Below are 26,460 nucleotides of genomic sequence, written 5' to 3'. Positions count from 1 at the left end.
ACCTATCCACTTCTGCCTTTAAAATGTTCAGACTGCATCCATCACCTTTTCAAGAAGAGTCCAAAGACTTGTGACCCTTTGAGAGAAAATATTTCCCCTCATCTGCCTTTTTAATGGACAACCCCTTATTTTAAAATAGCGACCCCCTAGTTCTAGATTCTCCCACACGAGGAACCAGCCCTCCACATCTGCCCTGTCAAGACCCCTCAGGATCTTCTGTGTTTCAATCAAGTTGTCTCTTACTCTTCTAAACTCTAGCAGATACAAGCCTAGCCTGTCTAACCTTTTCTCATAAGACAACCTGCCCATTCTGGGTATTAGTCTGTTAAACCTCCTCTGAGCTGCTTCCAGCGCATTCACACCCTTCCTTAAATAAGGTGACCAATATTGTACACGGTACTCTAGATGTGGTCTCACTAGTGCTCTGTAGAACTGAAGCATAACACCCCCGCGCCAAACCCCCCCCCCCAACCTTTGTATTCAATACCCCTCGGAATAAATGATAACATTAGATTAGCTTTCCTAATTGCTTGCTGTACCTGTATACTAGCCTATTACGATTCAAGCACAAAGATACCCAGATCCCTCTGCATCTCAGAACTCTGCAATCTCTCACCATTTAGATAATATGATTCTTTTATTTACTGAAAACCTATTTCATTTCTAACTTTTCCCAGTTCTGATGAAAGGTCACAGACCTGAAACGTTAAATCTGTTTCTCTCTTCACAGATGCTGCCAGATCTGCTGAGTATTTCCAGAATTTTCTGTTTTAATACAAAAACAGTAGCAACTTGCATCCCTACACTAAGAGGGTCTCTCCCCTCCCTGTCTGTGTAACCCCCTCTGACCCCAGAACCTGTCAAGATCTTGGTGCTCCTCCAATTTTGACCTCTTGTGCAACCCCCAATTTTAATCTCTGCAGCAATGGTGGCTGTACCTTTAGTTGTCTAAACCCTGAGCTCTGGAGTTCCCTAAGTCTCTCCGTCTCTTCAATCCTCTCTCCTGCTTTAAAATCTATCTCTTCGACTCGGTTTTTGGTCACTAATATCTTCTAATGTGACTTGGCATTAAATTTTGTCAGATAACATTCTTGTAATGTGCCTTAGGATATTTTATAACATTAAAGGCACTATATAAATGTAAGTTGCTGTTGATGTGTGGCTGAGGATCTTTGTCCAGCTTCTCCTATTGGTTGTGTAATAGCTGGTGGGTTTTTGGAAGCCCCGAAAACAAGTCTAGCAAAATTAGCAACCCACCAGTGGGAAAGTATAATTCTATCAAATATAGATGCAGCCAGCTCCCAGTTTTTCAATAAGCCCATGATCAGGGCTGCAGTTTATGGTTCCTGGATATGTCAGTTTCTAATTTTATTAAGTACAATTTAAGTAATTTCCATGAAAACCACAAATTGTTAGCCTTAACTGATTCATTCTTCAAGTATAATGTCATTGGGTTATTTTTGTGGCGAATCCCTATAGCTATTAACAAATTTACATATTAACAAATGCGATTATTAATTTAAAGTGATAAATATGAGAGGCCTGGCATTTCCTTTTCATTTGTTTCCTAATCTTAAGATTAAGGCACTAAGTGCCCTCCTTCAAGTTAATTACGTAGAGTAAGCTCTGTGATTCAAAGGCACAAGATTGTTCACTGCAGCAGGCAAAACAGATTTCTAGAATGAGCTGCGTTAGTTTTGAGGATTTGAGGCATTAGAAGGTTAATTACAAACTCTTTCAGAATAAAACCCATCGGTGACCAGCTGCATTAAGCACTCTTTGAAGAACATAAAACAGAGGTTTATCTAGCTGTTCCTTTACTGCAGTGACCGATAGGAAGAGAGCAGTGTGTGTTGCTGAGCCACTGACAATAACCCGCCCAAGTGTTTGAAAGTGACTTTTACCAAAAGGCAATGTCGCTGAGATTGCTCTTGTCTAATCAAAAATTGCAATAGAAGTTGTAGACCTTAAGTAAAGAAAATAGGTTTCTGAACATTTACAAGAACTTGTAAGTTGAATACATGAGTTGCTGTGAATTTATTTGACTTTGCTGCGAAAATGAAAGTATATATCTATATGTATTTTTACGTCCAACTTATGTGCCCCATTTTTTTGTTGCAGATTTTGACTTTAGTGTGCCAGGCTCAATGAAGCTTCATAATCTCATCTCCAAGCTAAAGAAATGGATAAAGATTCTGGAGGCAAAAACCAAGCAGCTGCCTAAATTCTTTCTGATTGAGGAGAAGTGTCGGTTTCTTAGTAACTTTTCTGCACAGACAGCAGACGTGGAGATCCCAGGAGAGTTCCTTATGCCTAAGCCAACACATTATTACATCAAAATTGCACGGTTAGTGGATCTTTGATATGTCTACAATGTTTGGTTATAATGCCATGAAGTTCATGAAGTCCCACTTCTCATTGGTATTTAGATTTTTTAAAAATTTTCTGATATCCCTTGAAGTACATAAGAAATAGGAGCAGGAGTAGACCACACAACCAAGAGAGAAGACTTAGAGGTGACCTAATAGAAGTCTTCAAAATTATGAATGCATTGGATAGGGACGATGTCCAGAGAATGTTTTCCACTTGTGGGAGAATCCAAGACTAGGGGCCATAAATGCAAGATAGCTTCAAATAAATCCAGTAGGTAAATAAGGAAAAATTTATTTTCTCTACAGGTAAAATGTTGAACATTCTACCACATGTTGTACATGAAGCAAATATCTTAGATTCTTTCAAATGGAAACTAGATGAGTACATGAAAGAAAAAAGGATAAAGAGGTACACTGAAGGCTGAGATGCTGTTAGCGGAATGGGAGGGGGCTCTTGTGGAACATAAACACCAGCACAGACTACGCCAAATACTGTGCAGCAAGTCAGGATCACTATGAAGCAGACTGGGAGGAGGATCATTGAATTGAGAGGGAGGGAGAGAAAAAATAAACTGAGACATCACAGGAAGACTGTGAGTTGATTTACTGGTGATTATTGTAGCTTTGTTTCCCTTTCTCCAAAGTTAGGAGATTAGTCTGAGGAGTTGCAGAATTAAAAGTTTCAATTTTTTGGGGCTATAAGGGTTAAATAAAGCATTTCAAAGATCTTCCTTATATTTAAGTGACAACAGAAGAGGAGAAATGAGTAGCTGGTGAGTCTTTATTTTTTTAAGCAGTAAATTTTATTATCTAATAGATAAAGGAGTGGCAGGACAGCCCTGACCCCTGGAGTGCATATCCTGTTCCATGTGGGAATTCAAAGACATTTCCTGTGCCCTGGATAACCATATGTGCAGGAAGTGTCTCAGCACGGCTTCACAGCTGGCTCAGCTGCATTGGGGTGCATGAAGAAGACCGGAAGAGCAATAATGATAGGAGATTCAATAGTTAGGGAAACAGACAGGTGCTTCTGCAGCCACAGACATGAATCCAGGATGGTATGTTGTCTCCCTAGTGCCAGGGTCAAAGATACCACTGAACTGCAGCAGCTCATCCTGAGTGCACAACCAGCGGTCATGGTCCACATCTGTACCAACAACATTGGCAGAAAGAGGTACATGGTCCTGCAGTCAGAACTGAGAGCTAGATAGAAAATTAGCAAGCAGGACCTCAAAAATAGTAACCTCCCGATTGCTCCCGGCACCACATGCAAGTGTGTATAGAAATATGAGGATTAAACAGATGAATGTGTGGCTGGAGAGATGATGCAGGAGAGGGAGGGCTTTAGATTCTTGGGACATTATGTTCACTTCTGAGGGAAATAGGACCTGTACAGGCCAGATGGGTTGCACTCAGAGCTGGGGCCAGTTTCCTTGGCGGGGCAATTTGCTAGTGCTGTTGAGGAGGGTTTAAACTAACTTGGCAGGGGTGTGGGAACAGTATGTATTACTAAAGAGCAATACCAAGGTGCAAAGAATATTGGAAGAGACAGGCAGTACTAGAGTAGGAAATAGTAAAGTATTGGGTGGGTTCAGCATGAGAGGGAAAGTAATACTGTGCAGGTTGATAAATAAGATTGGTGAGTTGCAGGCGCAGAAAGTGCACAAATATGATGTTGTTGCAATAACAAAGACCTGGCTGAAAGAAGCGCAGGACTGGATATTAAATATTCTTCGATACAAGGTGTCCGGGATAGATAGGAAAGAAAGGAAATGAAGTGGGTGGCAGTATTGTCTAAGGAAACCATTGCAGTGCTGGAAAGAGAGGATGTTCCAAATTCCAGAATCTATTTGGCTAGAGCAAAAGAACAAAAAGAACAAAAAAGGTGCAATTACATTGCTCAGTGCAGTCTGTAGGCCACCAACTAGTGGGGAAGGATGTAGAGGAACAAATTTCAAGGATGTTACAGAGAGGTGCAAGAATTATAGAGTGGTTATAATGTCAGTCTTTAAGTATCCAATTATAGGCTGGGATAGCAGTAGTGTAAAGGGCAGAGAGGAGGAGTTTCCAGCATGTGCTAAGGCGAATGATCTACAGCAGTATGTTTCCAGCCCAACGAGAAAGAAGGCATTGCTGGACCTGATTCTTGGGAATGAGTTAGGCCAAATGGATCAAGTGTCTGTGGGGGAACATTTAGAGGGCTGATCATTGTATCATAAGGTTTAGGTTGTCTACAGAAAACGACAAGGAGCAATCTTGAGGAAGAATAATTAACTGGGGGAAAGCCAACTCCAATGGGGTAAGAATGATTCTAGCCCAGATAAGTTGGAATCAAAGATTAGCAGGAAAATTTATAATAGAACAATGGGCTGCCTTCAAAGAAGAAATAATTTGTGCACAAAGTATATTACCATAAAGGGAAAAGGTAGCACAAACAAACCCAGAGACAGAAATTAAGTTGAAGCAGAAAAAGTGTGCCTATGAAGGATGTCAGGTGGATAATACAGTTAAGAACCAGGCCAAATATAGAAGGTTCAGAGGGGAATTGAAGAAGCAGATAGAGAGTATGAGAAGAGACTGTCAGCTCGCATAAAAGATAATCCAAAAGTCTTCCAAAGGCATTTAATGGTAAAAGGGTGGTGAGAGAATGAGTGGGGCCGATTAGGAACCAAAAAGGGGATTTATACATGGAGGCAGGGGACACAGTTGATGTATTAAATGTATACTTTGTATCTGTCTTTACCAAAGAAAATGCTGCTGCTCAGATCATAGTGAAAGAGGAGGTAACAACAAGGCCAGATTCTCAGTGGTGGGGAAGCTTTTAGAGACTATAATTGGGGCAAAATTAATAGTCACTTGGGCAAATGCCGGTTAACTAAGTAAAGCCAGCATGGATTTGTTAAGGGAAAATAGTGTTCAACTGACTTGCTTGAGTTTTTTGATGAGATAACAGAGAGGGTTGATGAGGGTAATACTGTTGATGTGGTGTACATGGACTTCCAAAAGGCATTTGATAAAGTGCCACACAACAGACTTCAGAGCAAAGTTGGAGCTCATGGAATAAAAAAGATAGTAGCAACATGGATGTAAAATTGGCTGAGTGTTTTTTGGGCTGGAGGAAAGTTCATAGTGGACCCCTGCTCTTGCTGATATATATTGATGAACTAGACCTTGGATAACAGGGCACAATTTCATAAGTTACAGATGATACATAACTTGAAAGCATTGTAAACCATGAGGAGGATGGTGTAGAACTTCAAAAGTACATAGATTAGTGGAATTGGTAGGCAAATGTATAAAACACAGGTTCAGCCCCAGCTGGAGTATTGTGCCCAGTTCTGGGCACCACACTATATGAAGGATGTGATGGCATTAGAGAGGGTGCAGAAAGGATTCACAAGAATGGTTTCAGGGTTGGGGAACTCTAGTTAGGTAGAAAGATTGGAGCAGTTAGGACTGCTCTCCTTAGAGAAGAGAAGGATGAGAGGAGATTTGATTGAGGTATTCCAAAATCATGAGTGGTCTTGGCAGTGTAGATGGGGAGAAACTGTTCTCATTGGTGGAAGGATTGAGAACCAGAGCATGCAAATTTAAGGTAATTGGCAAAAGAAACAATGGCAACATGAAAAACTTTTAATGCAGCGAGTGGTTAGGCTCTGGAATGTACTGCCTGAGACTGTAGTGGAGGCAGGGTCAGTTGAAGCTTTCGAAGGGGAATTGGATCATTATCCGAAAAGGAAAAATTGCAGAGCTATGGGGAATAGGTAGGAGAGTGGCAATAGGTGAATTCAGAGGGCCAGCACAGGCAATATGGCCTCCTATGCTGTAATCATTCTATGATTCTGTGAATAGCCTGTTTCTATACTGTATGTTTTATTGTTATGATCCTGGACCAGCCTCCCAAGTTTTTGGTATGATCAGATTGGGGACCATAACTTCTTGTTTCAAGTAGATAATGTTTGAGATCCAAGACACTTGCTAAGAGACTAAAGCCACAAGATTCCATAGTTTTAAACAAACAAAATAAACTTGACTCTAGAAAGTCAGAGAGATAAAACAATTTACAATATCTATCTTATACTCTAACATTCAGGGTTAATATTACTTGTGAATTAACAAACGGTGGTTGAACACATGACGCTGTGCAATAAATGGCAGGTGCGACCTAGACAGATCCCGTGGATTTCTCAGCAACCCACTCAGTCGTCATTGTTTACTGAGTTACGCAATCTTGTTAAAACTGTTTCCTTTATAAGGAATTGTACGTCTCCACCCATGCCTTTCGAAAACCTAACCTTGTAATTCTCTCCAAGAGTTGCTCCAGCTCTGGCTGCTTCAACGACTGCTGACCTCACAGGGTTTCAATCTTGTCTCCCGAGATTCTGTTCCCCTGGGTTCCCAAGTCTGCACTTTAGCACCAAATCACAGTACAACTTCAATTCTTCAACCACGCTGAGCAGAGCACCACTGCTTCGAAGGATTACATTTTCCCCAGTGGCCCGCAACACTGAATCACCAACCTTCTGCTGCATTCTTGGATCTGTTTTTTTTTTATTCACTCACGGGATGTGGGCTTCGCTGGCTGGGCCAGCATTTATTACCCACTCATGGTTGCCCTTGAACAGGTGGTGGTGAGCTGCCTTCTTGAACCACTACAGTCCATGTGGTGTAGGAACACACACACTGCTGTTAGAAGGGAGTTCCAGGACTTTGACCCAGTGACAGTGAAGGAATGGCGATATATTTCCAAGTCAGGATGGTGAGTGACTGGAGGGCAACTTCCAGGTGGTGGGGTTCCCATCTACCTGCTGCCCTTGTCTTTCTGCTTGGTAGCAGTCATGGGTTTGGAAGGTGCTGTTGAAGGAGCCTTGGTGAATTCCTGCTGTGAATCTTAGAGTCATAGAGGTCTACAGCACAGAAAAAGGCTCGTCAGCCCATTGAGTCTGCGCCGGTCAAACAAGTACCTAACTATTCTAATCCCATTTTCCAGCACTAGGCCCATACCCTTGTATGCCATGACGTGGCAAGTGCACATCCAAATATTCCTTAAATGTTATGAGGGTTTCTGCCTTTATCACCCTTTCAGGCAGTGAGTTTCGGATTCCCACCACCCTCTGGGTGAAAAAAATTCTTCCTTACATCCCTTCTAAACCTCCTGCACCTTGCCTTAAATCTATGCCCCTGTTATTGATCCCTCCACCAAGGGAAAAGTTCCTTCCTGTCTACCCTATCTATGCCCCTCATAATTTTATACACCACAATCATGTCCCCCCTCAATTTCCTGTGCTCCAGGGAAAATAACCCCAGTCTATCCAATCTCTCCTCATAACTAAAACTCTCCAGCCCAGGCAACATCCTGGTAAATCTCCCCTGCATTCTCTCTAGTGCAATTACATCCTTCCTATAATGCGGATTCCAGAACTGCACGCAATACTCCAGCTGTGGCCTAACCAGCGTTTTATACAGTTCATACATATCTTGTAGATGGTTCACACTGCTGCTACTGTTGGTGGTGGAGGGAATGAATGCTTGCGGATGTGGTGCGAATCAAGCGGGGCTGCTTTGCCCTGGACGGTGTGAAGCAGGAGTCGCGAATGGTGCTGAACATTGTGCAATTATCAGCGAACATCCCCACTTCTGACCTTATGATGGAAGGAAGGTCTTTGATGAAGCAGCTGAAGATGGTTGGGCCAGGGACACTGTCCTGAGGAACTCCTGCAATGAAGTCCTGAAGCTGAGATGACTAACCTCCAACAACCACAACAATCTTTCTTTATGCTAGGTATCACTCCAACCAGCAGAGAGCTTACCCCTGATTCCCACTGACTCCAGTTTTGCTCCTTGATGCCACACACTTTCAAATGCTGCCTTGGTGTCAAGGGCAGTCACTCTCACCTCACCTTTGGAGTTCAGCTCTTTTGTTCATGTTTGAACCCAGGCCGTAATGAGGTCAGGAGCTGAGTGGCCCTGGCAGAACCCAAACTGGGCATTGTATGAAATGCTGAAACATAAAGCTCAAATTCCACATCTGCCGTGGCGGGATTCAAACCCGGGTCCCCAGAGCATTACCTTGAGTCTCGATTACTAGTCCAGTGACAATACCGCTACACCATTACCTCCCCCGAATCTCCAGGGTTTCTCCCGAGCCCTCGTCGCTAAAGCCTGCCAACTGCAGCACTCTTACTGTTTGGAGCCTTGTTCTTTGCCCCTCTTCCTGATGGCCCCTACCGATGGTGGTCTCCCCTCGTTGGCTCCTTTGCTTGTTCTCTCTCTTGCTCTGGGACCTCTCCCTGTCCTCTGTGTGGGACTCTTCTCTGGTATAGGGGTTTTTGTGCCTTTTTTAATTCATGCAGGCACACTAGGCCCTTGTCTTTGGCCCGAAGCGCTCCAAACACTGCTTCCGATCTGCGCATGCGTGGACACTCCCAGGGCATGCTGGGACCAGTAGTTCCTGGCTCTTGCTCTATAATAAGGCAAGTTGGGATTCCTAACATTGGGTTGTGCTCGTCTATAGATGTGACTGTGTATTCTTTTTGAAGTTCATTCCCCATCATGTCAGCAAGTCAAAATATAAGGAGAGATTTAATAATGATGTTCAAAATCATGAGGGGCACAAATCATGGGTTTTGACAGAGCGAATAAGGAGAAACTGTTTCCAGTGGCAGGAGGGCTGGCAAACAGAGGACATAGATTTAAGATAAATGAGAAAAGAAGCCGGTGGGGGGGAGAATGAGATTTTTTTTAATGCAGCGAGTTGATATAATTGGAAATTTGCTGCCTGTAAACGTGGAGGCAGATTCAACAACTTTAAAATTGGTATTGGATAAATACTTCAAAAAGAAAAATTTCAGAGCTATGGGAAAAGAACAGGGTAAGTGGGACAAATTGGATAGCAGTTTCAAAGAGATGACTGCACAGTGGGCCAAATGGCGACCTTCTAAGCTATATCATTCTTTCATCTAATCCATCACTGTAAAATTTTTAGGAACTTGTTTTTTGGTCTGAATATTGTCATTTGTGTATCAGGTTTATGCCCAGAGTAGAGATTGTACAGAAGCACAACACAGCAGCTCGTAGACTTTACATCCGGGGCCACAACGGCAAGATATATCCATACCTGGTGATGAATGATGCCTGTCTGACAGAGTCTCGACGGGAAGAGCGCGTTTTACAATTGCTGAGGCTCTTGAACCCCTGTCTGGAGAAAAGAAAGGAGACTACAAAGAGGCACCTATTCTTCACAGGTATTGTGTTCTGGAATGTGTCTGTTTGAGTTACTGTCCTCCTACAGAAATAGATGCAGTGTCGACAAAAGCAAACGTGCATAACAGAGCCTGTATATGTTTTCATACTTTGTAGCCATGCATGCCCATATAGACTGAGGATTCAGTCAGTTCTTTGAGTCTCAGCCTAGATTAGAGAATGCACTGACTATTATACTGACTGCAAGATTATACCATTTAAAGCACAATGTTATTCTGTTGTTAGGTTGAATGTAATTATTGTGTTCTTCTTATTCTACAAGATCTAATTGCTGCATAGACACTCCTGAAGTTAGTTGGAAGCTAATTGTGTGTGTGCATTTCTTGTGTTCAATTAGAAATTATTCTCAGTTGGCAAACCAGACCCCACCACCTGTCAACATTTTTATGCTCCTGGATCTTTGCTGTCCCCCTTACCAGAATTCTTTTGACTTCTGTATCTTTGATCACACTCAGAGTTCCATTACCTTTGAGTGCCCTTGCCTTGAGAACCAGGAAAATGTTTGGTAACAGGCCAAGAAACAAACATCAAACCTTGCCTGGCAGCTTCTTTTAGCTACTGATCATGCCCTGTGCCTCCATAAAGCCCTATTGCGGTCCTTAAAAGTGGGGCTGCGTCACATTTAGACCTTGCTTTAAGTTTCAGCATTTCATACAAATTTATTTTGATAAAAGATAAACAGCCATACAAGTAAAAGTAAACAACATAAAAGTAAATAGTTAAAGTTGATGTTCTTCCATCTAACTCCTTGAGTGGAGAAAATATTTAAAAGAAAGACCTATGGGAGAAAAAGTTTATCTAGTGCCTTTCAGGATATCAGGACGCTGCAAAGCACATTACAGCCAATGAAGTGCTTTAATAGTATAGCCCTGTTGTAATGTAGGAAATACGGCAGCCAATTTGCACACAAGTCCCAAAAATGCAGTTATTGCCCAGATAATTGCTTTAGTGATGTTGGTTGTTACTAGCTGTTCACTGACGCTCCTTTTTATTATTAACTAAGACTCCATGTTTGAGGGCAATTTGCATGAATAATGCCAGCTGAAATTGCAATGATTGGTGTCCAACTTGTGATTTTCCCCATTTGTTTTACAGTACCACGAGTTGTCGCAGTTTCGCCTCAAATGAGGCTGGTCGAAGACAATCCTTCATCTCTTTCTCTTGTGGAAATTTACAAGCAGCGCTGTGCCAAAAAGGGCATTGAACATGACAATCCTATATCCCGCTACTATGACAGATTGGCTACTGTACAGGCCAGAGGAACCCAAGCAAGTCATCAGGTACAAAATATACAAAAGGGACTGTTTGCTGCACAAGTGAGGTGGTTTTATAGGAACAGGAGGGAGGCCATTCAGCCCCTCAAGCCTCTTCCACCATTCACTTAAATCATGATTGATCTGCACCTCAACTCCATTTACCTACATCATTTCCATGTCCTTCGACACATTTACAGCAACAATATTAGCATTTATGTAGCACCTTTAATGTAGTAAAATGTCCCTAGGCATTTCCCCGGTGCGAATATCAAACAAAATTTGCCAAGCCACATTAGGTGGTTTTTGGAAAGGTGACTAAAAGCTTGGTCAAAGTGATAGGTTTTAAAGAACAAATCGAGGAGAGAGAAGTACAGAGACAGAGAGATTTAGGGAGGGAATTCCGGAGTTTAGGGCCTCAACAACTGAAGTCACAGCCACTGCTGGTGGAGTGATTTAAATCATGGATGCACAAGAGGCCAGAAGTGTTTGCCTAACGGAAATCTATGAATCTCAGTTTTGACATGTTTGATTGACCCTCTCCAGTTGAATAGAGAATTCCAGATTTCTGCTACCCTTGGTTTGGGAAAAGTGCTTCCAAATTGCCCTCCTAATGGCCCAGCTCTAATTTTAAGATTCCATTCTCTCATTCTTGATTTCACCAACAAGAGTAAATAGCTTTTCTTTAGCTGCCCTATCAAATCCTTCAATCATTTTAAACATCTCAATCCACAGTCTCCGATGCTCAAGCAAAAGCAAGGTATGTTTATGCAACATATCCTCATATTTAACCCATTAAGCCTCTATCATTGTGTAAACTAGAGTGAATAATATGAAAATAGAGTAAGTGGATGAAGTTGTCCACTGGATAGTCAACATAAGATGATGAAACATTGAAGCTAATTGTCTGCAAGAATTGCAGAAGAGGCATTTAAGATGACTGTGTTATTGTGCAGTTATAAAATCAAGCTACTAAATGGTATCCAAAACAAAAACAGAATTACCTGGAAAAACTCAGCAGGTCTGGCAGCATCGACGGAGAAGAAAAGAGTTGACGTTTCAAGTCCTCATGACCCTTCAACAGAACTAGGTGAATCCAAGGAGAGGGGTGAAATATAAGCTGGTTTAAGGTGGGAGGTGGGGGGTGGGGTGGGGGGGGTGGGCTGCAGGGAAGTGGAGGGGGAGTGGTGTGGTTGTAGGGACAAGCAAGCAGTGATAGGAGCAGATAATCAAAAGATGTCACAGACAAAAGAACACAGAGGTGTTGAAGTTGGTGATATTATCTAAACGAATGTGCTAATTAAGAATGGATGGTAGGGCACTCAAGGTATAGCTCTGGTTGGGATAGGGGGGCATAAAAGATTTAAAAATAATGGAAATAGGTGGGAAAAGAAAAATCTATATAAATTATTGGAAAAAACAAAAGGAAGGGGGAAGAAACAGAAAGGGGGTGGAGATGGAGGCGGGAGTTCAAGACCTAAAGTTGGTGAATTCAATGTACAGTCCGGAAGGCTGTAAAGTGCCTAGTCGGAAGATGAGGTGCTGTTCCTCCAGTTTGCGTTGGGCTTCACTGGAACAATGCAGCAAGCCAAAGACAGACATGTAGGCAAGAGAGCAGGGTGGAGTGTTAAAATGGCAAGCGACAGGGAGGTTTGGGTCATTCTTGCGGACAGATCGCAGGTGTTCTGCAAAGCGGTCGCCCAGTTTACGTTTGGTCTCTCCAATGTAGAGGAGACCACATTGGGAGCAACGAATGCAGTAGACTAAGTTGGGGGAAATGCAAGTGAAATGCTGCTTCACTTGAAAGGAGTGTTTGGGCCCTTGGACGATGAGGAGAGAGGAAGTGGAGGGGCAGGTGTTACATCTTTTGCGTGGGCATGGGGAGGTGTCATAGGTGGGGGGTGATGGAGAAGTGGACCACGAAATGGTATGCCTAAGCGTTACATGCTAAACAATATGGAATGAATGTGAGAATGGGCCTTGAACATTGGAAAAAGAATAATGGAGAGCTTTGAGTTACCTTGCTACAGAAGCATGTTGAAAATTAATGGTTCAAGGAGAATGATTAATGAGAGGGACCTTGAAGTTGCACAGGAGCAGAGAGCAATGACGAGGCTGATTATAATGAGAAAATTAACATGTTGTAGCTACATTATCTCAGACAAAAATTATTGGGGATTGTTAAAAATCTGGAAGAGTTACAGGTACCAGGTACAATTCACTTGTTTAGAGACTGGAGTATGTGAAGTGCCCTGATCACTGACCTTGAGTGGAGTGTGTGTGTCTGGCGAAAGTGTGATAAAATAATATTGATTTAAGTATTACATTTTACTCCTTGTGCCTACAGTACATAAATGATTCTTGGCATTATGTAATAAATTACTAGATTCAAAATGATCCCAATTTCAAAGTCACTGGCCCTGATTCAGCAATTGCCAGAAGATATTTTACAGCTTTTCCCTCATTCGTGAGCTTTCCACTGGTGATGTTCATTATCACTCATCACTCCCTGCTCCACTCTCTCCATGTACCTGCACTTCTCTATCCTTATCATCGTCATTCACCTCTCGGATTGAGGTGCCAGTGATTATCATTTCATTGTTACATGTGGCTTCAGTCTTCCTGGGCCCCTCAGCTTTGCAGAGAATCTTTCATCAAAGCTACACTAACCCTGACACAGAAATGGTTCAAGCTGCTTTTGGTTTGGGTATGTATCCCAGTTCTTCAAGGAACATGCCCACAAACAAATTTGACAGATGGTATTGTGGTTCTGTTATAAAAGCAAGAGGGGCACACTCTGTGCTGTGAAAATCTGGCACTGATGTAGTCGAGTATCTCCTTTCTGTTCAATGATTTACCAGGATACACAATGTCACGCCAAAGAAAGAAAGAAGAAAAATCTTTTGTTTATATAGCACCTTTCACAAAGAGGGATGGGAAGAGGCTCATGTGGAGCATAAACACTGGCATGGACAAGTTGTGCCAATCAGCCTGTTTCTGTGCTGTAGATGGACAGTTGCCCAAATGTGTATGAAGTAGCTCCTTGATTTTGACCTGAACAGACTGCATTTCCTTACTGTAAAATGCTTCAAATCTTTTAAATGTTTTTAGGTAGAAGCCTTGTGCATTTTTTTTTTGTAACTCTAACTTTGTGAAAGTGCTGCCTTACATGCCTTATACATTTTCACTTCTGTCATGCTGTGTATAGATTGGCATTAGCTGCATGGACTGAAATGAGGTGTAAATGCACCTCAGTGTGCACTCTGTGGTCTTTAAGAGAAGCAGAAATTTGTGTTCTGGGGAGAGGCAGTGGGCGGAGGGAGCATGGGAAGAACTGGGCAGGAGAAGAAAAATAATCAGGAGTGCCAAGGAACAAACCTGAGTTTACACATGAGGGAAAATGCGAGGTAGTAACCCTATTCAAATAAACGGTTTACTTGAAAGGTCAAATAATATGTTTACTTTGCGAGGCCTTGTACCATCAGATTGAGCCAAGTGTTTTGAAAAGATGAACATGATATTCAATGAAATCTGAATCTCTGAAGTTGCAGTGTGTGCGAGAGATTACTCCGATTATGGGCTTTAAACTCAGAATTGGTAGGCCTTTTTTTCTGGTAAACTGATCTATAAAATGAATAGACAGCCTGCTCACAAATGCATACAGTAAGTCCTTTTATAGATGAGAGTAAAGTACATCTCATAATTTAAAAGTTGATATCTTTTAATCCTGCTATTAGCATAGGTCTGTTTTTGTTTAAAGCTGGTAAGTATTGCCTCCTAAACATCTTGTCATCATACTTTGTATAATTTGACATTTACTGCAAATCAGGTTCTATTAAAGCAAAATCAAAATGGATAACTAAAATGGTTAATAAACACAACTGAAATAAGTGTAGAATCTTTGCATAAATGTGACATCTAAAATTAATGCAGGCTAGTTATGTTGTAAATAATCTGTTGAAAATTTGATGGAGGTAATTATTTTAAAATGGCACAAGAATAAAATGCTAAGATTTTGTCGTCAGTTTGATTCAAATTACTTGTTAATGTACAAGCACAATGTTATAGAACATTCCAAAACTTTCATCAGAATTACTTTTAGAACTATTTTTAAGTCTACTTGGGGCAATGTTGACTTCTGTTCTGATTTACAGTAGTACAGCATTATTTTTCATGTTTGACATTTTACATATATTCTTATTAAAGGTGTAGAAGGTGCACATGGTGTATGTATAGAATTATCTATTGAAAACAAAAATTTTGAGGCAATTACAACTTGGTTGTGTACTGAGATTGCTCGTCCCCACTTCTTTTACTGCGTCATTGGTGACACTGCCTTCAGCCACCTGGGGCCTAAGCTTTGAAACTCTCTCCCTAAAGCCCTCAAACTCTCTCATCCTTTAAAACCCCCTTTAAACCTAGCTCTTTGGCCACATGCCCTTTTATCTCTCTCTCTCTTTGATTCAGTGTCAAATTTCTTTTTGATAATGCTCCATGAAGCACCTTGGATGGTTTTACTTGAAAGGCGCTATATAAATGCAAGTCGTGTACATGTCATTGGCTAGTTAAATTTATAGAGAATGAGGCTGGAACTTGCTTACATGATCTGCAACCACGTAAATGGCGAATAGATAACGGATGATAATACCAGTCCTTATCTGCTGTTTATTATTTTGTTCAAAAGCCAAAACTTTCATCAGAATTACTTTTAGAACTATTTTTAAGTACAGTGCACATGGAAAACATTGTTTATTGCGCGTACAGATGTGTTGGCGACCTATCCCACTTCATCTGTCTGTAGATCATGACCTTGTGCTAGTCCCACTTACCTTTCTCGAAGAGGTACGCCTTCCATCCTGGTTTCAAGTCATGTCAATTAGTGGTTCCAAACTGTTGAGAGACTGGAACCCTCCATTTGCTGCTTCCTTGTCCATTTTAGGCCGAACCAATGATTGGTGCTTTTATTGCTAATTTATTTTTTAAAATACCACTTCACACTCCTGAAAGAAAGATTAATGTTACTGGACAACTTGGCTGTGCCTGTTTGCTGCATGGAGATATAAAGGCAGCTGTGATCCATGACTGGTTCATGATCGCTTAGTGTATCAAGTGCCATGGAAATGAAGCTGCAAGGTGGAAATATTCACTGATTTGGTTGTAGTTTCTAAGAACACTGCCTCTGAATATCAATGACCTTTTCTGGCCTTGTTTAATAGATTACAATTGGAGATAACATTTTAAACTACTTCGCCTCAAAATCAAAGAGAAAAATCTCTTGATGGTTTTTGCAGGATTATGTCTTCCCAACAACTTTATGACCAAAAAAATTTCAGTTTAATGCTAAATGTCAACAGTCAAAATGTCAATGATGAATAAAATGTTAGCTAATTTCAATGCGTATGAAGGACAATAGATAAATTGAGGCGCTCCAGGCAATAATGTGTTCATCTGAATTCCACCCAAAAACATGTGGAACAGACTGTAGCCAGTAGGCTTCAATTATTTTCCTAAGCTAACCTTTCTTCAGTGCTGCATTGCACATATGGTACTAGTGAAAGTTTGATTTGTTTCATATTCATACAACATGTTCATGCCAGATAGCTAACCACCCTACAATATGCTGGGTGTAGGCTCATGTCAAACAGAACCACACAGTCTTGCTCAGTCCATCAGCTGCATTACGAGCTGTTCTAAGCATCGGTGCCAACTGTATTGCAATATCAAGAAGTTGACAAAAATATTTGAGCAGTACTAACAGGAAAATCTTCAACAGATGGTTTACCTTACTGTGCAGATCCTAATTTAACACCCCAGTATCTTCAATTGATCTATAAATATGGTGAACCCTCCCACTGCTCCTCATGTGCCTTATTTGCTCCTTATCCCCTTGCTTCTTGTTCCCTATTTCCCCCTCCTCTCTCTTTGCTTCCCCCTGTTCTCCTTCAGTCACTTATCCCCACAAAAATATTTGTTTTATTTCATAGAACTTTTATATTTTCTTTCACTATCCTTAGCAATACTGGGCTGAATTGAATGCCCCGTGGTGAGTTTGGGGGTGATTTCATCAGGTCGGAGGGTTGCAGGTGTGGATTGGCATTTAACTCAGCAGAGACAATGCAGGGCTCTTGGCTGCTCTTTAGCTGGCTAGCGAGACCCCCACCACTCCATTAAATGCCATCCCCTGTGCCCAACTCTTCATGGATTTACAGTCTTTGATCTCTGTTTTAAGAAATTAATATTCGATACACTCATTGTGTAATGCTTTCGCATATGACAAAGGGTGTGACATTAAACTGACTTTTGGACTTTCTTCAGGTTCTGCGTGACATTCTAAAAGAGGTACAGGGGAACATGGTGCCACGGAGTATGTTGAAGGAATGGGCTTTGCATACCTTCCCTAATGCCACTGACTACTGGACTTTTAGAAAGATGTTCACCATTCAGCTTGCATTAATTGGTTTTGCTGAATTTGTTCTGCACCTGAACCGCCTTAACCCAGAGATGCTTCAAATTGCACAGGTACGTGCAGAATCTTAATCTCATTACGGTGGTTGTTATATAAGCTTGCTAACAACAGACTACATTCACTGCAGTAAGTTTTGTAGAAGTGCTGTAACATCCATAGAATTTAACACCCTTGGTGTACTCACTGAGCATTTCGCTGTTTAGTGCTCACTGCCAGTCTGTGCAAGATGCCTGAAGCAGGTGCAGCTAATGGTCATTGCGGAGCTAAAGACTATTTATGTAACTAATTTGAAGCAATTTAAACAAAATGATAATTGCACTGAGCTAAAATGAATCCAGTGAGAGCAATGAACTGTTGTCTGTACTGGGGTTTGTGCCCAGCTATATTATATAGATCTTGGTTTTGTCTCATGCCAAAACAATTACTGTTGGGATTTTTTTCAAAAGCCATCTCAATCTCACTTCTTGATTCATTTTAAAATGATTAAAGGTGAACTTTTCACCTGTCAGTGCATTGCAGATTTTTTTTAAAAAAAGGAATGAAGCCTGTATTTGTAATTGACATTATTTCCTGTTACCATCTTCATTGTGTGTCTGTGTTTCTAATGCATTACATTGTATTTACGGCACAGAAACCTAACTGGTCTCTGCCAGTGATCTTCATCTCCCCTCCTGTTCATCCAATGCTGATCAATATATCCTTCCCTTCCTTTCTCCCTCTTGTATTAATCACGATTTCCCTTAAATATATCCATGCTGTTTGCCACCTGTGGTAGCGAGTTCCATATTCTAATCACACTCTAGATCAGAAAGTTTCTCCTGAATTCCCTATTGGATTTATTGGTGACTGTCTTATAGCTCCTGGTTTGGTCTCCTCTGCATTTGAAAACATCTTGGCCAACTCTATTCAATGAAACCATTTCATAATCTTAAAGACTTCTATCAGATCACCGCTCAGTCTTTTCTAGAGAAAAAAATGCCCCTGCCTGTTTCCTGACAGGTGTAAACACACAGTTCTGGTATCATTCTAGTAAATCATTTTGCGCCTTCTCCAGTGTTTCTCTTTTTCTTCAAAAAATGAGGACTAGAACTCCCAAGTGGTGGTTCTATACAACTCTCTGCTTTTCATTCTATTCCTTTAGAAATGAACCCCAGTGCTTTGTTTGCTTTTCTTATAGGCTTATTAACCTGCATTGCTACTTTGTGATTTGTGTATCCCAACCCCCAAAATCTGTTTTCCTCTATCCTATTTACACACTTACTTTGGAAGGGATATGTGCCCTCCTTATTCTACCTACCAAAATTTACCTTCTCTCATTAATTGAAATTCATTTGGCAATTATGCACCCATTCTGCAATTTTATTAATATCTTCCTGTTGCAGTTCTCCTCAGTATTAACCTCGCCCACAACCCCACCCGATTCCCATGTCCAGATTGTGTAACTAATGGTGAACTGAGCAGTGTTCCCAGCACAGATCCTGTGGAGCACCACTTTCCACCTTTTACCAGTAACTACCTTTAACCCTGACTCTTCTCTTTTCTGGTCTGCAATCAGCTTGCATTTGATTCTACTATTTGTCTTCTGACTCCTCGTGTACTGACCTTAGTCATGAGTCCACTGTGCAGTACCTTATTGAAGGCCTTTTCAAAATCCAAGTATACCTCAATTTACAGCATTACCCTTGTCGACACTTTTTATTACTTCAAAAAATTCAATAACATTCGTCAAGAATGATTTTCCCTTCTGAAATCCACTCTATTATATTCTCATAAGAGGTTCATTTATGCAAACTACAGGCATTACTACTGCTTAATTTTTCTTTGTCAATATTACCAGATCACCATTAAATTGTGTACCCAAAGGTTAGCCCTCGTATCCTCATAATATAAATATCAGAAACCTCCAGGTTCATAAAAAGCAAATGAATTGAACAGAACTGATGAAATATTCCAACAACTAATGCAAGCCATAAAGCCATATTGCTGTCTTCAAAGTCGTTATTTCAAATGTGTGTGATCCAGTTATATCACTTCAGAATCCCCACCCTGTTCTACAGGTTGAAGATGGTAATGTTCTTGAAAATATTTAAACCCTCCTGATAGTAATGTTAAAGAGCTTCCACCCTTTGCTTAATAAATTTGTTTGAAAGTTGTAAGAAAGAGCTTGCATTTGTATAGTCCCCAGGATGTCCCAAAATGTTTCACAAGCTAGTAAAATTTAAGATCATTGCTGATTAGAACATAAAGCCATTCAGCTGTTCAATTCTGCTCTGCCATTCAGTTAGATCATGGCTAATTTGTACTTTAAACCCATTTTAACTCCGTGGCCCTTGATGACCTACCAATTCTAATCTTGAAAGCTCCAGTTGTGCCCCAACATGCACAATTTTTATGATGGGGGTGGGGGGAGGGGGGGAGAGTGTTCCAGCTTACCACTACTCTGTGTGTGGCGGGGAAATGATGCTTCCTGATTTCCCTCCTGTATGACCTAATTCTAAAATTAAGACTGTGCCCCCTCATTAATAATTGCCCCGCCAGAGGAAGCAGCTCTTCTGTATCCACCCTATTGAATCCTTTTAACATTTTAAATACTTCGATCAAATCAGTCATTCTGTTTGCCATGAGGCTGGATTATAGAAAGACTGACATTATCTTGAATAGAAAGAAAAAAAATTCTGCTTTTGTTATCCAGTAAATTGGGTGACTGTGGTGAAGGCATGTTTTTTAACATTCTCGAAAGTTCTAATTATCAGATGGTATTTTAATTATCAGATGATATTTAGATCGAGGAGGTACACAGAAGAACTGTTTGAGGAGGTATTGCAATTAAGGAATGGCTCTTTCTGGTCATGTTCTGAACTGCACATCCTGAGATTATGTTGCCAAATCAACTGACCTCTTGAATAAAAAAGTAAAGATACCGACACCTTTGACCCCTGTGTGTTTTTTCCCATTACAGCTTCAGTGTTTGCTATTGGTTGTACGTTGCTATCATTCATGTTTGCCAACTGAATGTGACCCTGTTGTTTGACCTTTTGTTCCAGGATACCGGAAAGCTCAATGTGGCGTACTTCAGGTTTGATATCAATGACAACTCGGGTGATCTGGATGCCAACCGCCCTGTGCCCTTCCGACTCACTCCCAACATCTCGGAGTTTCTCACCACTATTGGAGTGTCCGGCCCACTCACTGCCTCAATGATAGCTGTTGCCAGATGTTTTGCACAACCAAACTTTAAAGTAAGGCAATAGAGTGTCTTGCCTCTACCATCATATTTTTTTCCATACTGCTAGTCTGTTAACAGGGCTAGGACTGCATCTGAATTTTCTGATAGGCCAAAAGATGGTGGATGGCTACCATTCTCTGAATGACAAGAGATGAGCAATTTAAGTTCCTTTGTGCAATCTGTTCCAATTGCCAGAGCCAGGAATGTAAAGGTGAAATGTTCCAGTTTCGACTCCCAATACCCCCTTAGAAGCTAAGAGCAGCGATAACTGACTGAAACAACTGGAATCGAATGTGCTGAAGTTTTTGTGGGTCATAGCTCTGTGATTTGACTGCCATTATCAGAGCTTAATTCTCAACCATCCTACTGGGACCCTGACTATTTTCAGCTGTGTATAACAAAATGGATTGCAGGAAAGGCAAAAACCTGCATTTCTACAATGCATTTCACAACCTCAGGATGTTCCAAAGCACTTCATGGATGATGAGGCACTTTTTGAAGTGTAGTCACTGATATAATGGAGGAAACACTGCAACCAATTTGTGCACAGTAAGCTCCCACAAACAGCAATGTGACAATTACCAGATAATCTGTTTTACTGGTTTGGTTGAGGCGTAAAAATAGGCCAGAACACTGGGGAGAACTCCCCAGCTCTTCTTTAAAATAGTGCCATGGGATGTTTTTTTATATTCACCTGAGAGGGCTCACAGCTTTTGGTTTAACATCTCATCTGAAAGACAGCACTTGGAGCAGTGTAGCAATTGCACAGTACTGCACTGGAGTCCCAGCCTAGATTATGTGCTCAGACTCGAGTGAGACTTGAACTACAACCTTCTGATTCAGAGGCAAGGGTGTTGCCCACTGAGGCTAAGCTGTTATTTAAGTACTGCTACTGTTTGTAGTCAAAGTCACAGTAAAATCTGCTTTTGTAAACATTCCAGAGACCATTTTTTACACTTCCTTACTGAAATAGGTAAATAGTTTTAGTGTTGGCTTCACTTGGGATACAATCAGCCCTGGCACTTCAGCTTATGTATATTTAACATGGCTGTGCTATCTCTGTGATAAATGGGTTTCATTGAATTTTTAACCAGAATAGAATAAGACTGTATAGTAGCCAGGCCTGTCAGACACCTAACTTCTTTGATTAGCACGCTGTCCCATTTAATCTTCTCATCATTGAAGAATTCCACTTTGATGGTTGGGTTAACACACTGTCATAAACGATTCAGACCTGATGCCTGTTACAATTCCTGTAGTGCGTGATGTTCCTGCGCCTGGGGAAAGACGCTCGCACCGGCCTCTTGAGCTCCCCGCCTCGAACAAAATGTTTCTTCTCGTTTGTCATGCACCCTTCCCCCCTCCCTTCCCCCACCCAAAAAAAATCACAGAGGGCTAGATTTTCTGGTGGTTGCAGCATTAATCATGTTTATATGTTACTTAATATACGGCAAGTGAACCAAGCTAAAGAAGGTGCGTGAATTGAGCAGGTATTCGGATCGCGAGCTAATTGAGGCGCTGCTGAAGAAAGCGCCTCACCTTGGACTTCATTCTGGGGTAAACTCAATGTTCAACAGCTCTGAAATATTTCAAAGCCACAAAAGTAAATGGACGTTTCTGGCTAAAGTCTGCTTTCTTTCGCTTTTACTTCTATTCTCAGCAAGCCTGTTGTTGCAATCATTGCAATGATTTGTTTTTGCAGTCCAAGCCTTACAGCACTGAAGAAGGCCATTCAGCCTTTTGTGCGTGTGTCAGCTCTTTGAAAGAATTATCCCAATTACTCTACTTCCCCTGCTGTTTCCCCACAGCTGTGCTAATTCCCCTTTTCCAGTATTTATCCAACCTCCTTTTCAGAGTTACTGTTTCCAGTGTCCTTTTAGATATTGTATTCCAGATCATCACAACTGGCTGTTTTTTTTTAATTTTTGTTAGTAAGGATATAGTTAAGTTGCCTAATAACTGTTTTGGAAAAAGGAAACTCCAGTTCTCCCAGCTAGCTTTATGATTAAAATGCTGTTTTAGTGTGTGTGTGTGTGTTTTTTTTTTCCGCGTCCAATCGATGAAAGAATATGACTTATTATGCTTGCTGTGTCAGGAACAGGTCCCCTGGTTATTCTGTTAATTATAGATAATTATCCAATTTTCTTCTCCGCGCAGGTTGATGGCATTCTGAAAGCTGTGTTGCGCGATGAAATAATTGCCTGGCACAAGAAGACTCAGGAGGACACCTCCTCGCCGCTCTCGGCAGCTGGCCAGCCTGAGAACATGGACAGCCAGCAGCTGGTCTCGCTGGTTCAGAAGGCAGTGACTGCCATTGTGACCCGGCTGCACAGCCTGGCTCAGTTTGAGGGCGGTGAGAGCAAAGTCAACACACTCGTCGCAGCCGCCAACAGCCTGGACAACCTCTGTCGCATGGACCCCGCCTGGCACCCTTGGCTGTGAGGCCTGAATATTTGAACCCTGGTCGGGGGATGAGGGAAAGGGTGGATGGCTGTTGAGTCAAGATTAATTTTTTTATTGCAACAAGCAGTTATGGACACCCCGAATTCTGTGAATTATTTCCTTGCTGGGATTGAGCACCTCAGCTTTCAGTTTTCTGATGCTTTTGTTTATTTTGCATTGCTCTGTTAAATCATGCGTGACTTCTAGTTTTTAGATGGAACCATTGATTAAAACCTGTACAGGGAGAGTGATTAAAATAATAATACCTCAATATTTTTGACATTGTGGTAGGAGTAAATATTCAGCAGTATTACAAGCTGCTGGCTGTGAAGAGCGGTTACCTTCAGAAAGCACAATGCTAAGCGTGCAAAATGCCTTCAGGAACTTATGCCAAGGGTGGGCCATGTTTCTCACTGTTGGAGGAACATTCAGTGGCGTGGGAGCAGAGGGAGTGGTCTCTGCGTGAGAGTGTTCATTAAAAGATATAAAAGAATAGAAAATATATTGGAGAGGATGGGGAGAGGTGTGGGGTGGGGAAGCAGCTGAAAGTTTAACATTGCACTGGTAAAGCAAAAACTTTACCATCAAGTGCCCAAATTAGTAACTGCATACTTGTGTCCCCGACAGGGGTAATTGAGTCAAGAAATAATGCATGAGTGAGCCAAGTTATTCAGTGGTTTTAATTATGCACTACTCAGCATTGTTTGACAATTACTGCAGAATTCCTGCTTGGTTTTAAAAAAAAAATCCACTTACCGCAAAGTATTTCTATATAAACAGATGCCTTTTGCAGACTATGTCAGGGATAAGGGGGTGGGAGGGGGCAATGTGGATAGAGGTTTCTGTCACTGCAATCACAAGCAAGTACTGCACTTTTGTAAGATTTGGGAAGTATCGCGGTTTCGTGCGTGAAGTGTTTTTACTGTTTTGTACCATGCTCGAGAGTCACTGGTTCAAATTAGGAGAGATCCATTTCTCTGCATGAATTGAGTGCCAGCGTTGATCTATCAAAGAGTAGAGTTTAGCCGACTGTATACAATAGCTGCTTTTATTTTATTTCTTTTCTATGTAACGTTTTGGAAAGGGGGCCGTAACTGAAATTTAACAAGTAATTCATTTTACAACCTGTGTGAATTCTGAAATGTAAGAATGGGTTTGGGCATTTGCCCCAGCCCCTTTTACACTATTTAAAATAGCTCCAGAAACGTTTTGCGGGCTTTTCAATGGGTATTGTAGACATCTTTTCAAAACCAATGTGTTTTTACTGATACAAGTCAGTTTTAGTCCTGTCCATCCTGTAGAAAGTCGATATCTCAGTGCGGCCAGTTATTTTTTGTAATTTATGAACTTTTTTATTTTTACTTTTTTTTAAAAATAATATTGACTGCTTTGCCAGCAATTATTTGGAGATTGTTCCATCATGTTGAAAAGAATTACATTTTGTACAGAATCTGTTTGCAAAAAATAAATCATTTTATAATGAAAACCATTTTCTCACTGTTGTTTGTCTGTTTCAAGGTTTTACTGATTATTGGGCACTCGCAGTTCATTTTGCAGAGGCGCTACATCATGTGCAACTAAATAGGTTTTGTGGACATGCTCCATTCTTTCCCAAATGTACAACATTTAATTTTTCATCCCAACACACTGTTGTTGAATTCTGCCTCCATTTCAAACTCATGTAGATGTCTTTGAATTGCGAGGCTGTTTATAAATGTAAGTCCTGCTGTAGCTTTCATCTTCCTTATAATTCACCCACGGTAGCATTTCATTTCCACTTCAGTACTGGGACGAGTAATCTGATTTTTTTTAAAAATAATTAAACATGACCAGGTCAGGTCAATGACTAGGGAAGTGTAAATGGTACCCATCAAATATCCTTCTAAATGAGAGTGCACACTCCATAGTTTTTCAGATGCATATTTATGTGATGCATGTTTGTCAATTAGCAAAATAGTATTTTTTTCATTTTTTGACCACTGCAATTACAAAGAAAAAAAATTGCATTTATATAGCACCTTTCACAACCTCAGCATAACCTAAAGCTCTTTACAACCAATTACACACTTTTGAAGTGTAGCCACTGTTGTAATGTAGGAACTGTGTCAGCCAATTTGCCCACAGCAAGCTCCTGCAAACGAGCATGAGCTGATGACTAGATTTTTTTTAGAAATGTGAGTTGAGAAGTAACTATTGATTGGGACACTGGAGAACTATCCTACTCCTCTTCAAAATAGTGCCATGGGATCTTTCATGTGCACCTGAGGACAAACACTGCCTCTGGTAAATCCCATATGGAAAATGGCATCTCTGACAGTGCAACACTCCCTCAATACTGAAGTGGAAGTGTCCGCATGGATCTTACAGTCAAGATTCTGGAGTGGGATTTGATGATTGGGACCCAACCATCCCTGATGCACGGTAAATTGTCAATGACCACATTGGGCTTTGATGTGATGTCTCCTGGTGTTTCAACAGTGTGCTAGCATTTGCTGTCTCAAGCTGGGCTACGGAGAATGAACACTTGGACAGGTAGTGGCAAACTGTCTGTATCTGCGGAACTGCCCCAACATGAGGGAGAAACTTCAGCAGACAGTTGTAAGGGGAGAAGCAAAACATTTCATGCTGATTTTTTCTTTCAATCTATTCCCTATGTAATGGTATTAGCCCAGTCATGGAATGATATCATAAGGACTGAAACTGTTCGTATCTATACCAGTGGCTCCCAATGATATGCTTGCCTTTGGGCTTTTTCCAGGTCTTCTGGCAAAAGTGACTGACGTTGAATACATTGCTCTGTTGTATGAAAATCATCGAACTCCCTCAATAGCAGATTAATTCTAACTCATTCACAGTTCAGATGGTACTCCTTTTAAGGACAGGTCAGACCCTGAATACATTATGAACATTAATCATAAAATATAAAGAATAGTGCAATGCATAGGTAGGCCATTTGGCCCATCAAATCTGCACCAGCTCTTTCAAAGAGCAATCCAATTAGCCCCTCCTTTTCCCCCACATCTCTGTAATTTTCTTAGAGGCGGGAATAGACCATATGGCCCCTCAAGTCTTCTCCACCATTCAATACAATAATGGCTGATCTTCTGCCTCAGCTCCATTTTCCCACCTGTTCACCATATCCTTTGATTTCCGGAAGACCAAAATCTGTCTCAGCTTTGAATATACTCAATAGAGCATCTGCAACCTCCTGGGTTAGAGAATTTGTGTGAAGAGGTTTCTCTTCATCTCATACCTAAGTGACATAAATGCATTGGAAGCAGTTCTGAGGAGGTTTACTAGACTAACACCTGAAATGGGCGGGTTCTCTTCTGAGGAAAAGTTGGACAGGTTAGGCTTGTATCTACTGGAGTTTAGAAGAGTAAGAGGTGACTTGATTGAAACATAAGATCCTGAGGGGTCTTGACAGGGTGGATGTGA

General features: G+C 41.2%; 1 protein-coding gene across 2 annotated transcripts in view; it reads left to right on the top strand.

Moving 5' to 3' along the window:
- LOC121288057 (transformation/transcription domain-associated protein) overlaps positions 1-24,472 on the top strand; it is a 211,960-nt gene extending 187,488 nt beyond the window's left edge. For both annotated transcript variants that reach the window (XM_041206337.1, XM_041206336.1), the window contains exons 67-72: positions 2,122-2,347; positions 9,399-9,616; positions 10,731-10,915; positions 17,204-17,407; positions 20,399-20,593; positions 22,738-24,472. In XM_041206337.1, the coding sequence (XP_041062271.1) occupies positions 2,122-2,347; positions 9,399-9,616; positions 10,731-10,915; positions 17,204-17,407; positions 20,399-20,593; positions 22,738-23,022 (1,313 nt within the window). In that variant the 3' untranslated portion in view covers positions 23,023-24,472. The remainder of the gene's footprint in view (positions 1-2,121; positions 2,348-9,398; positions 9,617-10,730; positions 10,916-17,203; positions 17,408-20,398; positions 20,594-22,737) is intronic.
- Positions 24,473-26,460: the final 1,988 nt, after the last annotated feature.

This window comes from Carcharodon carcharias, chromosome 15, assembly GCF_017639515.1.
Source record: "Carcharodon carcharias isolate sCarCar2 chromosome 15, sCarCar2.pri, whole genome shotgun sequence".
NCBI classification, from domain to species: Eukaryota; Metazoa; Chordata; class Chondrichthyes; order Lamniformes; family Lamnidae; genus Carcharodon; species Carcharodon carcharias.
This window is presented reverse-complemented; position numbering and strand designations above follow the sequence as displayed.